This window comes from Anastrepha ludens, chromosome 2 (genome assembly GCF_028408465.1).
Source record: "Anastrepha ludens isolate Willacy chromosome 2, idAnaLude1.1, whole genome shotgun sequence".
Taxonomy (NCBI): domain Eukaryota; kingdom Metazoa; phylum Arthropoda; class Insecta; order Diptera; family Tephritidae; genus Anastrepha; species Anastrepha ludens.
This window is the reverse complement of record NC_071498.1, coordinates 138,719,030-138,735,683: the sequence shown is the minus strand read 5'-3', so window position 1 is coordinate 138,735,683 and position 16,654 is coordinate 138,719,030. Positions and strand designations below refer to the sequence as shown.

Sequence of the window (16,654 nt, the reverse complement as noted above, 5' to 3'; positions counted from 1 at the left end):
ACTTTTTAAAATAAAATTTTATAAAAAAATAATTGCAATTAAAAATTAATAACTTAATAGTCAAGACTCATTAAAATGTGGTGTGTACTTTCTTTTGACGCTTACAGTAGTATGAACTATATTTTTATAAAAACTACTTAAAAAAAAAGTGAAATATTTCTAAACTTTGCTTTATATGGTTTTTGTTGTAGTATTTTACATACATCTACTTAAAATATTTTTATAAAAAAATTAATGCGCAAAAAACAAGTTTATGAAAAATTTCTAAACTTTGCTTTATAGTGTTTTTGTTGTAGTATGAACTATGTTTTTATAAAAAAAAATTTAAAAAAAATTTATAAAAAATTTCTACACTTTCCTTTATATGGTGTTTGTTGTAGTATTTTACATACATATATTTAATATATTTTTATAAAAAAATTATTGCGAAAAAAAAATTTATGAAAAATTTCTACAACTTGCTTTGTATAGATTTTATTGTAGTATGATCTATATGTTTATAAAAAAAAGAATTAAAAAAAAATTTATAAAAAATATTATTTATATTATTATTATTTATAAAAATTAACAACTAAATAGTCAAGACTCATCAAAATGTGGTGTGCACTTTCTTTTGACGCTTACAGTGGTGTGAACTACATTAACTAAAAAAAAAAAATAAATCAAAAAAAATTTATGAAAAATTTCTCAACTTTGCTTTAAATGGTTTTTTTTTGTAGTATGAACTATATTTTTATAAAAAAAAACTAAAAAAAATTTTTTTTATAATATCTATAATTTTATAAAAAATAATTGCAATAAAAATTCATAACTACATAAATAGTCAAGACTCATCAAAATGTGGTGTACATTTTCTTTTGACGCTTAGAGCATGTCAGCAAAAAAAACAAAAATATAAAAAAAATCCGCTGAAATTTTAAATAAAACATCAGTGAATATCAATTTTCTTATACACATTCACATACGGTTATTCCCGTACTTAAAACATTTATTGATTTGTTTTTAAATTAAAATCTTCACTTATCGTTATGTTGTTTTTATTACTGCTGTTATGATCAGAAATAACTTTTGTTTTGATAGCTCCATGTCACAAATATCTAGGCAAACGTCACTAAACACAAAAAATGGCTTCAAATATTATTCATCTGTATCCATAACATCCTCGAGTGTAACAGTCGGCAGCTTTGGTGGCTTCACCTCCGGGAATTCAACGTCCTTATAACCACAAAGTGTACGTAACTCCTCCAAGCGCCACGGATTGTGGCCTCTATTGAGAAGCCTCTGCTCAGTACTTTTAATTTTCTCCATCATCTCGGTGTGTGCTTTCCGCAATTGCTCAATTTTCTGGAGCAAAAATTGATCGCGATACAATTCGGTAGCACCCTTTAATTTATTAGCGATGCGCGATTGACGACACGACTCGGCACGTTGCTTACGTTTCAACAACTCCATAATCTCCTCTGGATCACGCTCGTCAGCAATATGCTTACTCAGTGGACCAATGCGACGCTGCAATCTCACTGGTTTCTCGTCGAGTTTTCCCTTTATAAAGTTGAACTCTTCCTCGACAAAGAGATTGTGCTGGCGTAGCATCTCGTGTTCAACAACCTGATTAATTCTGTATATTTTTACCTGGTTCTCATACAATCTATTCCTTGCGGCCATTTGCGGGAAAGTTACGAAAGCGTTTCGTTGGTCCAGTACTTGAGGTGGTGTGGTGGTGGTGGGCATATTGCACTGATTCAAATGATTCGCGTAGGCTTGTTGCAAAGTGTGGAACTGACTGTATTGAGCCATAGTTGCAAGATTTGCGTAAGCTTGCTGCACATTGATCGCCGGATTGTATTGAACCATATTTGCGAGATTTGCGTGAGCTTGTTGCCAACTAGTCGACTGATTGTATTGAGCCATATTTACAGCATTTGCGTAGGCTTGTTCCGAAGTCATGAGCTGACTGTATTGAGCCATGCTTGAAAAATTTGCGTAAGCAACAAACGGATTTTGTTGATTCATTTCTACAAAATTTACACAATTTTAAAGAAGTTCAATTTTTTTACAACAGATACGCTCTGGCTCAATTCTGGGACTGAAAACTTGATTATCTACTTGAACACGGAACTGAGGCGTAGCTGTTTATGTTCACACTGTTACTTCTCTTTAACTGTTTGACCTGCACTGTTTGTTTTGATGCGCGCGATCGCTGTTTTGTAGGCGACAGCCACACTAGTGCAGCTGATTTTTGCAGTACAGGGTGACCAGATAAGAAGAATTGAATTGAAAAGAAAAAAAAATTAAAAGGAACAGTAAGGGCGTGAAATTGCATATAGATTTCAGCTTCGATAGAAAAGCGTGGCTTAATTTTGGAGCATTTCGGAAAAAGAATCTCGCATCATAAAATACATAGTTGATATTTTTTAATTTAAGTTCGTCAACAGTTCAGCACATTATTAAACGCCTAATGCATGAAAATCGTGTGGTAGATAAGGGACGACAGGCTCCAAATAAAACTTTCGCAGGGAAATAGTTTCAGCGGTTAAAGCGCCAATTGAGGAATTATCCAGCAACAAGCGTCCCAAAGTTAACTGAAATGACCAAAAAGGGTTTGGGTAAGACTTCAAGCAAGAAACTGAGGGAACCGAAAAACACTGAGGGAACTAAATGTAAATGGTGAACTACTCCGTACTGTACCTTCGAAAGTGCAAGGAGTAGAAGTAGGAGATTTCAGTTTGCGCGTGATCAACCAGCATTTTTGAGTACCACACTTTTTGCCGACGAGATAGAAATTAATTTATTTGCGTCCGATGGCATACCTTTTACATGGCGCGAGGCCAATACCGATCTTAAACGACAAAATTTGCAAGCTGCTACTACAGGGTGGGCCAAATAAGACCTACTAATGACAAAATACTGCAACCTAGCTGTATGCGTAGGCCGCAAAAAGTTTTCAATCAATGTTCTGTAAGAAGCTCCTGAAATCGATTCCGGCGTTTCATCCTCATTTTCGAAGAAATATGAACCGATAACTCTAATGGCCATAATACCGCACCAAACAGTAAATTTATATGGGTGCAACTGATGTTGGTGTGTTGCCCTTGGATTTTCAGAGCCCCACTGTTCGGCTTCAATCTACAGTTTTGTTTGTTGACATAACCATTTAAATGGAAATGCGCTTCATCCGACATCAAAACATTATTTAAAAAATCAATTTGTGTGGCTAATTGAGTAAGAATAGAAAAACTCGATAATTTTAATGCGTGGTGTTGTACTGTAGGGTTCCATAATAAATTTCCTACAATTAAATTATAACCTACAAAAGGAGAAAAATAAATATGTCAAAAAATAAAAAAGTTATTTGTGCTTAACATTAGTAGGTCTTATTTGGCCCACCCTGTACAAAACACGGCGGTGGCAACGTAATGGTGCGGGTCTGCATGTCATCAAATGGAGTGGGAAATTTGATCTTGGAGAAATCTTGGAGTAAACAAATATTTGTATTTAAAACTTCTGCAAGAAAATTTAGTCCAAAGCGCTAGAAAATTACAAATAAAAGATGAATTTATTAATTTTTTATTTTTATTTATTTTTTGAACCAGTAAACAAGAGACTGACAGACTATTACATAGGTTGATACAAATTATGACCTTATGACAGGAGTCTTATAAGTAACTTCTTGAAAGTAAACTTAGAGTAAGAGAAATCAAAGACTAAGAAAGAAGAATAAGCATTAAATTGAGTTAACGTCCATCGGAAAGGACATAAACAGTTTTAGAAATACCCACAAAAACAATTCATTACAACGAAAAATGCGTGAGGGAACATTAAAATTAATTTTATTGAGCAGATATGGACAATCTATTGAGGCCGCACAAATATCGAAGACAAAACTCATCGACCGCAGAACACGCGATCTAGACTCTAGGGACATTAGATTTATTAATAAGCAACGAGCCCGATAAGACGGGATCAACGAATTTCGTCGAGCGCAAATCAAAACGCACAAAAGCTCTCTGAACAGACTATAATCTATTAATATAAACTGCATGAAACGGTCTCCAAACGAATAGCGCGTATTCTAACTTGGACGGAACTAAGGACGATTAGGAAATAATAAAGTTTATGTGGGCGGTGAAGTTGAGCATGGAGTCAAAATTTATAGCCAGGTCCTTTAATTCGCTAATTGACTTCAGCGGCGAGTTCGAGATGTAGTGAGCTGTTGGAACAACATTAAAAGCTTTCACATACGAACTATAGTAACACTTATGAATATTAAGGAACAAACGATTACGCACACACCAACAATATAAGTTATTCGACTAATACTGGAGAATGGATGAATCTTCTGAATATTTAATTTCATAGTAGATTTTTAAATCATCCGCGTATAGAAGAAAACTACACAATAAAAAACAGGAAGAAATATTGTTTATGAAGAGGATAAATAGTAGCGGATTTAGAACACTACCTTGGCGACCACCACACGAAGCAATAGAAGAATAAGACGATAGATTATGAAGTCGAACGACACAGTGCCTATTATTGAGATAGGAAAACCTTAGCCACTTAAGAAATTGAGAGTGAAAGCCGCAACGCTCAAGTTTAGCAATTAATATGATAGTGTGTGACTAACCCTATCGCTTTTATCAAGTTAACGATCCTAAGCAGAAGTCACAAATAAGACAAAGATGGCTAATATATAAATGTGCCCACACATTGTTGAAACTGCTGCACAGTCAACGGCTTTGAATGACATCGAAAAATTGCGGTCGGTGAAGTCAAATCTAAGAAAATATGAGATTCAAAACACAATATGCGATCCAAGATGGTGATACGTGAAGAGTGGATCCAAATTATTTGAGAATACACAAAAAGATTGACTGACTCCACGTTGCATAGACTTCAAGCTGTAATTGATAATGAAGGATACCCAAGAAAGTACTAAACAACTTAAAATTTAAAAAATTAGAAATGAATAGTTGTTTCTTTTTTTTAAAGTTGCATCATTTAAGCTGCGGCGTGAATTCTCTGTATTGTTTTTCGCAACATTACTTGTTGACATAATCGTTGAGCCAAAAAATGGGCCTCATCCGCTGACGATAATTTCAGCCATAATTTCAATAATATTTTCTAAAAATTTCTATGTTTCCGGGAGGCATGAAACGATGCCTAACTCAATATTTTGACTGCTGTATGCCATTAGAACTGTGGCAGCTGCTGAAATAAAGGGTAGTTAAATTTGAAGGGCCGATATTGAATGTGAACCACACCTAAACGTCAAGTTTTTTTCTGCATTTCATTTGAAATTTTTCAATTTTAAGTTAATTCAATTTGAACCATGGAAAGATACACAATCGAGCAACGCGTTAAAGTTATTCAGGCCTATTATGAAAACGGGCGTTCAAATCAAAATGCATATCGCGCACTTCATCTTCAGTGATAAGTCACACTTTCACCGCAGTGGATTCGTCAATAAGCAGAATTGCCGCATTTGGGCGAATGATAATCCAAGAGTGATTGCCGAAAAACCAATGCACCCACAAAAAGTGACTGTTTGGTGCGGTTTATGGGCCGGCGGCATCATTGGGCCGTATTTTTTCCAAAATGAAGCCGGTCAGGCAGTTACTGTGAATAGTGTTCGCTATCGTGAGATGATAACGAACTTTTTATGGCCCGAATTGGAAGATATGGATGTGAACGATATGTGATTTCAACAGGACGGTGCCCCTTGTCACACAGCTAACGAAACAATGGCTTATTTGCGCGAAAAATTTGATGGGCGAATAATCTGACGTCGCGGCGATGTCAATAGGCCGCCAAGATCATATGATTTAACACCGCTGGACTTCTTTCTTTGAGGTTATTTGAAAGAAAAGGTGTACGTCGATAAGCCAGCAAGAATTCAAGAGCTAAAGGATGAGATAATTCGGCACATTAACGGCATAGAACCTCAATTATGCCTCAGCGTCATCGAAAATTTGGACCATCGGATGCAGGTGTGCCGCCGAGGCGGCCGTTTGGAAAATATTTTGTTCCAAAAATGGTATTTTATTCAAAATCAACACTGGCGTTTGAAACTTAACCACCCTTTATACCAATTAGAGTGACTGCTAACTGGTCACCCTGTAATTTTCGCTTGCACTGGCACCTAATCACTATTTTGTTTAACTTCCTAATTTCTGAATGCCTTCGCTTCTCACTCATTAAGTGTTTTCTAGTCTTTGTCTATTGTTGTTGTTCACCGCAGGTGCATCTAGCATTCATTTACAAGGTCAGCCCTAAAATATTAATTTGACAACATGTCTCTGCATGCCACTTTACTCCTATCCGCTTATCCTATGTACTGCACACTCTTCTTAGAAATATTTATAAATTTGTTGTAATCAGTGAATGCAAGATGTAGAGAAATACCGAATAACTCTTTTTGCGGCGGAAGCCGAATTAAATCGAGCCGAGCTTGGATCAAATTTTTTCAATGCTTGGCCGAAACTGAACATAAGGGCGGTGAAGTTGAGATTTGTAATTAAATGATTAAAAAACCAGTTTTACCATTTTTTATTTATTACTAATAATCCAGAAACAAAAAAAAAAAGAAATAATTTAAGCTATCCTTTATTTAGTAATAAAATAAAGGAAAGTACTTTAAGGTGCTTTTATTTATTAATAATACGAGTATTACACAGATATTCAAAAATTATAAAAAATGCTGAAACATATTTCCAAAAATTCGAGAAACTTTACATAAATATTTACACGCATTTACATTTAGATTTTTTAACATTTTTTTAGATAAATTATTTTCTTTATTATGGAAATATACAAAAATATCTTAAAACCCATTTATTAAAGAGTATATGAGAATGACCCAAATGGCCGCATCTATAGGTGCGCAACTAAGTTCCCGCTGTTTGTCAATAGATGCCGCCAGCAGTGTGTGCTAGTTTTGTGCCGAATAATCGTCATTTGCGGGAAGTGTTGATTTTCCTCTTTCATTCGAAAAAAACGGCGGCTGAAGCGCATCGAGAGCTACAAAAAGTTTATGAAGATGCTGCTTCCGTCGCTTCAAAGACGGTGATTTTAATGTTGACGACCGTCCGCGAGAAGGAAGGCCAAACACCTCTGGAAGACACTGATATGGAGGCATTGCTCAATGAGAATGCCAGAAGAGCTTGCTTTAGTATTAGGAGTTACCCACCAATTGATTTCTAAACGATTTCATGCTTTGGGAATGATTCAGAAACAGGGGACTTGGGTTTCTTATGAGTTAAAACCAAGGGATGCTGAATGTCGTTTTTTTGCCTGTGAATAACTGCTTCAGCGCCAAAAAAGGAAGGGTTTTCTTCATCGCATCGCGACGGGTGATGAAAAATGGATTCATTACAGCAATCCAAAGAAAAGAAAGTCATGGGGACTGCCCGGTTGCCCGGTCGTGCTTCTACGTCATCGCCTCGGCCGAATATTCACGCTGCGAAGGTTATTCTATGTATTTGGTGGGACCAAGTTGGTGTTATTTATTATGAACTGTTAAAACCAAGAGAAACCATCACTGGGGATCCGTATCGACTTCAATTGATGCGATTGAGCCCAGCACTGCGCGAGAAGTGGTCACGATTCGCGGAGAGGCATGAAAAAGTGATTATACAGCATGACAACGCTCGGCCTCACGTTGCCAAGCCCACTAAAATCTACTTGGAAACACTAAATGGGAAATCCTACCCTGTTCACCATATTCTCCAGATATTGTGTCGTCCGATTATCACCTGCTCCGATCGATGGTCTAGCTGACCAGCAGTTCCAATCATATGAAGACATCAAAAAATGGCTTGATCCGTGGATAGTCTCAAAAGATGAACAGTTTTACCGCGACGGTATACGAGATCTACCAGATTGGTAAAAGTAGTAGCCAGTGATAGACAATACTTTCAATGATTGACTTGTAACCATTTTCTCAGAATAAAGTTGTATTTTCATAAAAAAACAGCGATAACTTAGTTGCGCACCTAATACATTTATTTATTTCCATTTATTCTACAACACTAAGCTTTGACGCAACGAATTCATGCAAATATGTAGTGTTTTCATTGTTTTGATTGATTTGTGAGCAAACGCTGACCCACTTTAAACAGAGTTTGCTCATAGACAGATGTTCTTTCAATATAAAGCCAAAATATTCTTTTGATATTTTTACGATGTTAGCTAACACACACAACTTCACTTTTCGATCATTCAAAACGATTTTGTGCATTTTGTGATGTTTTTTGGTGCTACCGCCTCTTTCGCAGGTCCACTGCGTTGTGTACGAGTATCATCGCTGTCTCTGCGCCCACGTATGATCGTTTTATTATTGTTTCTGATGGAGCGGAGTTCCCTTAACACTTTTCAATGGCATGGCTTCGGTTGAACGGTACTTTTTGCCATCAAGAAGCAGTGTAAAATTAAAATACGAAACTCTTTTTGATGCAATGTTTTGAAAATCACAAAATTATCGTCACTCTTAGCCAGTAACTCACGAACTAATGAATGGAGTATCATGAAATTTTAGCTGTTGTTTTTTTAAGGTTAGTACTAACTGAAAAAGAGGTGAATGCAATGAAACTAGTGCCCTATATATGTTAGGCCCAGTTCTCTTCAGCTCATGCGTTATGTATGTATCTACCTATGTATCTGTATATACATTTTGCCGATAAACGAGAGCCAAAAATTCTATTTTTTTTTTCAAAGTTTTCATTTTCTTTTGCTCAGCTGTTCGATTTATCTGTTTTGCTGCCCCTTTTTCAATTACCCAATAGAACCTCCTATTTTTATTCACATTGGAAAACTCAGCATATGTTGAATATATTTGATAACTTAATGTACACAGATTTTTCTTGCATGGTGTACTTGTATAAGTGTTTTCCTTTCCTTTCTGTTTCTTTTGTGAACCATTGGGGATTTTACTACAGAGTTGGTATCAAAAAATGTACTAATTGAAGAGTAATTACAACTGAGCGCAATTGAAAGACTTTAATTGAAAGACATTTACAAGAGATAGTCGCCCTTTTGTTTAGAGTTGTAAATAAAGTATTTGGAATACAGTTTCAAGCATCCGATAAAACCGTATCAAACGAGATTAGTTCTGGTATTTATGAATTTGGTATGGCTTATTTTTCAATTAATGTTTTTTTTTTGTAATATTAACAGAAAACATTATGGAATTATATTTGGTTTTTAGCGCTAGCAAAAATTTAACGCGGGCTAACACCTCTTCTTTGAATGATGTGTCCGATAGATAATATTTGTGATCAGCTGACGCCTGCAACTCCACCTTTATTTACAGATAAGGGAAGAAAAAGCATACACAACGAAAAAGAAAAAAGATAATACAGAAAATACGATCATTAAAAAAGGGGGCGTGGCTTTAATGCGGTTCTAATAACAATTTTGTGGGATTTAAATAAGGAGAGGAGAAAAATCTGTACTAAGTTTGGATGAATTAAGGATATTACCCAAAAGTAAGCGTGATTATTAATTGATTTTGCCCAATTTCAATGCCAACTTACCTTGAACCAAAATCAGTAAATATACCAGGTTATATTGGATCATTTTGAGTAATTGTATGTATACATATGCCTATATCGATCTCGCTTTCTTTCTTCTGTTACCTACAATCGTTATGTAAACAAAATTATAATATCCCTGTGAATAAGTTAGAACAAGTAAGTAAGTAAGTAAGTTAGCACAAAAACAAAAATGATGTGCTTTATTGTTGCTTAAATTCTCTCATTAAGGGCTCACTTATGTATTCTCTGAGTATCCTGCTCTAGACAACAAAAAAGTAAAGGGCAAACAAAGTATGACAATTTAGAGTACAGATTAAAACAGATTAAAAGTTCAGTCAGCTACTCTACTTCAACTACCGTGTAAATTCGCTTTTGTATACCTGTTGACTTGTTATTGTGTTGCTCAGTACTCTTTCTTAAATACACTGTCTTAACGGCAGATCAGCTCAAGTTGGGTATTTGCTACTAAGAGATACATAACGAATGCGTATTTCTATTAGAGCTAGTCATTTCATAGGCACGCCTGCCAAATTTTTCTCTTTTGTTTTCACACATGCACAATAACAACTGTGCTGCTTGCACACATACATTGACGTATTCCATGAAGTGATGCTTGTTGGCTTGTGATCTGGAATCGAGAAAAACAAAAAACCGAGTTACATATTGAACAAATCCTTATGTTTTAAAGGATGCTAGTACGGAAAAAAATTAATAATAATAAAAATAAAAAACACCTTTTTATCATTCTTATTCCATTTGAATCGAGCTTTGTTGTTTGCTAAGTATGCCTGTTAGCGGTAACCAGAAAAGAAAAATCGTATGTAAGTTAGCCAAATACAAACTCACTGAGTTTAGTTTTGCGGCTTCCTTTAATGAGTGCTACTTAAGGACTAACTTACAATTTTCAATCTTTAACAAAAGTAAATTTGTTTACAATTTAATTCATGAATTTGTCACGTGGATGGGCCGCGTGACTGCAGTGAGGTTTAGTAGAGCGATGTCAGCAGGTTCCAGCAGGTATCTTTCTCACCGTTCGATGTCTGGTTGCCCGTGAGCGTTGTTGTTGTTTACGATTCCAGCGGAAGCGGTGTTTGGTTACTTTTATTGCGCGTGTGAACAACAAAGCGGGCACTAAATTTATGTGAAGTTAACTCGTATAAATAGGAAAACATGTTTTCTTTACCTCCCTTTTAGAGAAAGGTATTTTGAAACATAAGGGAAAAATTTATACCTTTACATACATATGGGCGTATGTATGTACCCCTTGCTGGGTATATGCGCAAGCTTCTCCACCTATTTGTGGTGCGCGTCTTGATATTTTCCCACAAATGGAGAGTCCTACAGTTTCAAGCCGACTCCTACAGGCAGTTATTTTTTATGAGGAGCTTTTTCAGGAGGCTTGCGATTGCCTGCCGAGCGGTCTGACATATACCTACATTGGAAAAAATTTAGTTGAATACTAAGCAATAAGTCCTCGATACACTGTTTTGCGCGATCTAAAAGCTTTTCGAGAGATTGTTTAAGGTCATTGACCGGAATGTCTTTCAGGATGGCGGTACAAGCTCTATTGATTTGCCTTTACGGAAGCAAAACAATTTCCTTTCATTGCTAAATGCAATTTTTCGAATAGGTAGAAGTCACAGGGAGCCACATTAGGCGAATACGGTGAGTGATTGGTGGTTAAAATGCGGTTTCTAGTCAAAAAATCAGTCACAAAATAGATCGGTGAGATGGTGCATTATCATGCAATAAGCGCAAGCTTCCTCCTTCGCGGTATTCAAGGCGAATTCGACGAATGCGATGCAACAAACACTTCAAAACGCCAGATAGAAAATTGCATTGGCGGTTTGACCCGTTGGCGCGAAAGGACAATTCCCTCGGAATCGTAAAAACAAATGAGCATCGACTTGATTTTTGACTTTTCCAAACGCGATTTTTTAGGTGGTGGCTCATCTGGGGCCTTCTATTTGGCACTTTGACGCGTAGTTTCAGGTTCATGTTGGTAACTCCACGTTTCATCTCGAGTAAAGAGAGTTGTAAGGGAAGTTCTCGTATTTTTTCACCTCTTTAATGAGGTCTTTCGAATGTTGAATTCTGAGCAATTTTTGGTCCTCAGTTAACTTGTTCGGAATGAAACGTGCACAGACCTTTTTTAAACCCAAATGATCAGTTAAAATGCGATAAGTCGATGTTTTGGCGATATTCATTTCTGATTCCTTAAATTTCAACAATGATTTCGGTTCATTTTTGATAAATTTACAAACAATTTCGATGTAGTTTTTGGTGACTACAGATTTTGGGAGACTCGTATGTTCATTGTTATATATGTCCTCACAACCATCTCTGAAACGTGTATAGCACTCATGAACTCTGGCACGAGATTGACAATCATCGTCAAGCTTTGACTGGAAGTCGGCTAGAGCTGTAACTACCAACGCACTAACATTTTTATGACGCCAGTCTTGTTTATTTTGGACTTCGCTCTCATCATGTGTCTTGATTTTGTTCCAAAAATGGAGGGACCTACAGCTTCAAGCCGACTCTGCACGGCAGATATTTTTTATGAGGAGCTTTTACATGGCAGAAATACACTCAGAGGTTTGCCATTGCCTGCCGAGCGGTCTGACATATACCGCTACCAAAAGACTTTGGCCAGAATGGGACGTTAGGCGTTCTATATTAGATGCTTTGATCATAGGCCACTGTCTCCTAGGTCAACATGCTCAAAGATTGAACGTACCTCATTTCAACTGTTGCAGAAGCTGCAAGAATGAGGAGGAGAAAGAGTCTGTTAAACATCTTCTCCGTCACTGTCTTGCGTGACATTCCACTAGGTTTAGATCCTTTTTGGATCATCATTCTTGAATGATACTGATGACCTTAGCGTCATAAATGTCAGCCAGATCAATTGGTTTGCAATTAGAACAAAATTGTTTGATGAGGAGCAGCAGGTAAACTCTTACTGTGGTATGACAATGGATGTGTAGCGATATAAGCGAGTTGGTCTCAAGACCGACTACCATTCTACCTATCATCGGTAGTATTGTGGTCAATGACGAGCTCATATGATTTCTTCTATCCAGTGCCCGTATCTGAATTAGGATGCTTTCATGCTAGTGTGGCTTTCCCCTCAGGGCTTTCTTTTTTTTTCACAGGCGTTGTGGTAGCGCGCTACCCTAAAGAGGCCTTCTGAAACCAGGCAGAGTCTGTTTCTCTCCATCACCTCTCGTCGCGGGACAACCGTCAAGCATTACTTCGCGGGGAGGGAAGGCGATTAGTCGCCGTTGCTGTGTCACAGTCTATCCAGACGCCTCATCTCTTTCATAATCTCGGCCATTAAGTCGCATGCCGCATTCCACTGTTCCTTCGAGCGATGCTTTAAAGCATCCATGTCCACTCAAAAACTGGGTTAGGTAAATTTCACTTCTCCATGTGGCCTCTTTAACCAAAGTTTTAGGTTGGGAATGCATCTGCACGTTCAACGCCCTTTGGCCGAGCTGTCCCACTTAGCTTGCTACTCGTCGATGCAATTATCTCGTAACGCGGCCCAGATATTACTAAGGCTGCATCGTCGGACACCGTTTTAAATGCGCTACATACGAATAGTGCGCACAACCTGTAGGTAGACTGTAGGCCTTGAACGTATGATACATGATCCGTTTTATTCGCCCAGATTGGAGCACCATAAAAAATTTGGCTTTTCACGACATTAGCCAGAAGCCGACAGCGATTTTGTTTTGGTCCTCGTACGTTTATCATCAGCCTCGACAGCGCCGTCGTGTTGGAGGATGCTTTTTTATTGGCATACTTGAAGTGTGCTTTGAAAGACAACCTTTTGTCTATCCTTATTCACAAGTATTTGATTGCGGGAGTGGTCGTTATGTTGACGTCTCCGATTCTAAAAGAGATCTCTTCTGGCTTTTTTCTGCTGGATATAAGGATTGCTTCGATCTTTTGCTACGGTAGGTCTAGCTTATTTTGGGCTAGTCAAAATTGCACGCTGAAAACCGCATGAATCGCATTGTTGCGGATATCGTCTAGCTTTTTAGCCGTTACCACAATGGCAATGTCGTCGGCAAAGCCATTTATCTTGGTTCTTTCTGGAATCCTGACACGGAGAACACCGTCGTACATTTTGTTCCACAGCAATCGCCCGAGAACTGATCCCTGTGGGACGCCACTTGTTTTTTTAACTTTTTTTCGTCCCTTTGATGTACTGTACCATAGAATTCGGTCATCGAAGTAACTGCGCAATATTCTCCTCAGATACATGGAGACCCCAATTCGCTCTAGGGCGTCTAATGTTTTCGCCCAGTGTGCAGAGTTGAATGCATTTCTGACGTCTAGGGTGATAATCAGGCAGTACTCTTTGTTGCAAGCTGGATTGCTGAAGATACTGCATCTATCGTTGACTTCCCCTTTCTAAATCCGAATTGATATTCGGACAGGCCTCCCTTTTATCTGACTTCCGCGTCTAGTCGATCGGATACAATTCGTTCGAGCACCTTACCCGCAGAGTTCGTTAGACATATTGGCTGTAGCTCGACGGCTCCTCCGCTGATTTACCTGGTTTTGGAAGCAAAATTAAATTTTGGCGTTTCCAAATTGACGGAATTGTGCTCTCCGAAAGGCAACTATTGAATAAGTTGCTAAACTCTTTGATTAGTTGTTTATTTGCTAGCTTCAAGCATTTATTTGGCACTCCATCCAGTCTAGGCGTTTTTGAGTCTGCTAAACTGCTTGCAGCCCTTATTATTTCATCCTCTGTAATCAAGTCGAGCTCGGTTAAGTTGGTGTTGATGATTGGGGACACCAAACGTTTATGTTTTGGAAATAGTGTATCCACGATTTTAGCCATGAAAGACGGGCACATGGCGTTGCGGATTTACTGCTCTTAAGCTTTTTGGCTACTATCCTGTATGCGGAGCCCCAAGGGTTTCTTTTTCCACTCAGGGTATGCGTGCATATATGCATGTATGTGGGCGTATTTAAATTATTTGTGTGTGTGTGTGTGTATATATAGCATGTGCATATTCTAAGCGTCGAGCAACCATAGCCGGCCAGGTGGGGTTAATAAAATAATAGACGTTCATGAAGCGAAAATGAAAAAAAAGCTGAATATGGTTAAATGGTTAACAAAATAGAATAAGAAAAACAAGCGATTCCTTCGCGGATAATTTTTAAAACTTAAACCATCTTTTGCTATTTCAACTCCTTCTACCGTCAATGAAAAAAAAAACAAAGCCAGCTGAATTTTGCGTTTTAGTAGCTGCCGCATTTGTTTGTTGTTTTTAGTCAGCTTGCGCGTTTGTTTTTGGTGCTAGCAACTGCCACTTGTGTTTACTTTGCCGCGTTTTCTTCTGTGCACCAGCGATCAGCGGCTCGACGGCGACCTGAAGAAGTCTCGAGGTGAGCGAGATGGGCATGAGTGTAGCACGGCGGGTGTTTATTTAAGGCACTATTTTATGTTTAAATCAACCAAACTTTCCTGCGATTTCTACCACCGCGCAAGGCTGCATCGTTTGCATAGCCTTTAGCTTCAACCCTCTCACTTTTTGTTACCGACCGCTGACGCTGGCGCTTCGAAGCGTAAAACCAACTTTGCAATTAGTGGGTGTGTTTCACTTAACGGTGTATTTGAGTGTTCGCCTTGTATTCTGTGCTAGAGAATACTTTTGCCAAGGCGATTCGTGCACCTTCGCTCACGCATAAGTGTTGACGTCCAAAATGAAGTAAGTGAAAAATTTATATTGTTAAAAATTTAATTGGGTATCCTTTTTGCTATTCCCAATTAGTTGCAAGCAACATTTTTGCATCTTACGAGCGCCAAATGCCATTAAATACAAATTTTGTATTGTCTTGGTGCGGTCTGAATTCTTGATTCGAAAAACTTTCGCGTTAGTTGTGGAAAATTTTTATATTTATATTTCTTTTGAGAGAAACAAATTGCAGTTAGATTTTCAATGGGGTGCAAATAAGTGTAAATAGCGAAGAGGAGGCTATCCAATTCACAGTGCAGTGGGAATTTAGGGGAAACATTTTTATTTTATTTAGAAAATTGTTAGCAGGACGATTTGGTGTGCAGCAGGCGTGGAGGCGCAGGCAAGTGGAAACATTTGTGATTGCCATTCACCTGGAAGTGGTTGGAAACATTTTCCTTTGAGGCAGGGGTCGGAAACGCTTGAAAGCAGCCGGATACATTCACAAACAAGGAAATTGGGTGCCACACGAATTGAAGCCGAGGACGTTGAGAGATGATTTTGCATGTCCGAAATGCTGCTTAATCGCAACAAAAAGAAGTCATTTTTGCATCGTATTGTCACTGGTGACCAAAAGTGGATTCATTACGACAACCCAAAGCGTAAAAGATCATATCGCACCCTAAATACAAAAGGGGCACAACTCAAAATTTTCCACACTCGAGCTTGACTTGTTTACAGTAGCACAGAAAACAAACTATGTGACATATCACGTTGAAATTTGCCAAGTAAGCTTATAACAGTCTTACCAAAAAACAAAAAATTTATTTTTGCCATATGTCATCCGCGGACCGTTTTATTGATAACGTCTCGCTCATATTTGAGCACAAGGTACATTTTGAGTTGTGACCCTTTTGTATTTAGGGTGCGATATGTGAAGCCAGGCCAACCAGCCAAATCGACACCAAAGCCGAATATTCATGGTTTGAAGGTAGTGCTCTGTATTTGATGGGATCAGAAGGGTGTGCTGTACTAAGAGCTGTCAAAATCGGGCCAGAAGATCACGAGAGAGCTATACACGCAACAATTGATACGTTTGAAGCAAGCAGTAGCCGAAAAACGGCCAGAATGGGCGACCAGACACGAGAAATGGATTTTCCATCATGACAATGCTCGACCACATGTTGCCGGATGAAAATTCTACCTCACCCGCCTTATAGCCCAGACATAGCTCTTTCTGATTACTACTTGTTTCGATGCAGAATCACCTTTCTGGAATACGGTTCACCAATGTTGAAGGTATTAAAAAATGGCTTGATGGCTTTCTCGGCGCAAAAGATGAGAAGTTTTTTTGGGATGGAATCCATAAATTGCCTGAAAGATGGGAAAAGGTGCTGCTTCCGATGGACAATATTTGGAATA

At 38.0% G+C, this 16,654-nt stretch overlaps 1 protein-coding gene across 1 annotated transcript; it reads right to left on the bottom strand.

Annotated features, from left to right (window-relative positions):
* Window positions 1-938: 938 nt before the first annotated feature.
* On the bottom strand, window positions 939-2,183 carry LOC128855419 (uncharacterized). Its single transcript, XM_054090288.1, has one exon. It carries the CDS (start codon window positions 2,011-2,013, stop codon window positions 1,138-1,140), a length of 876 nt encoding a protein of 291 aa, XP_053946263.1. The 5' UTR covers window positions 2,014-2,183; the 3' UTR covers window positions 939-1,137.
* Between the last annotated feature and the right edge of the window lie 14,471 nt (window positions 2,184-16,654).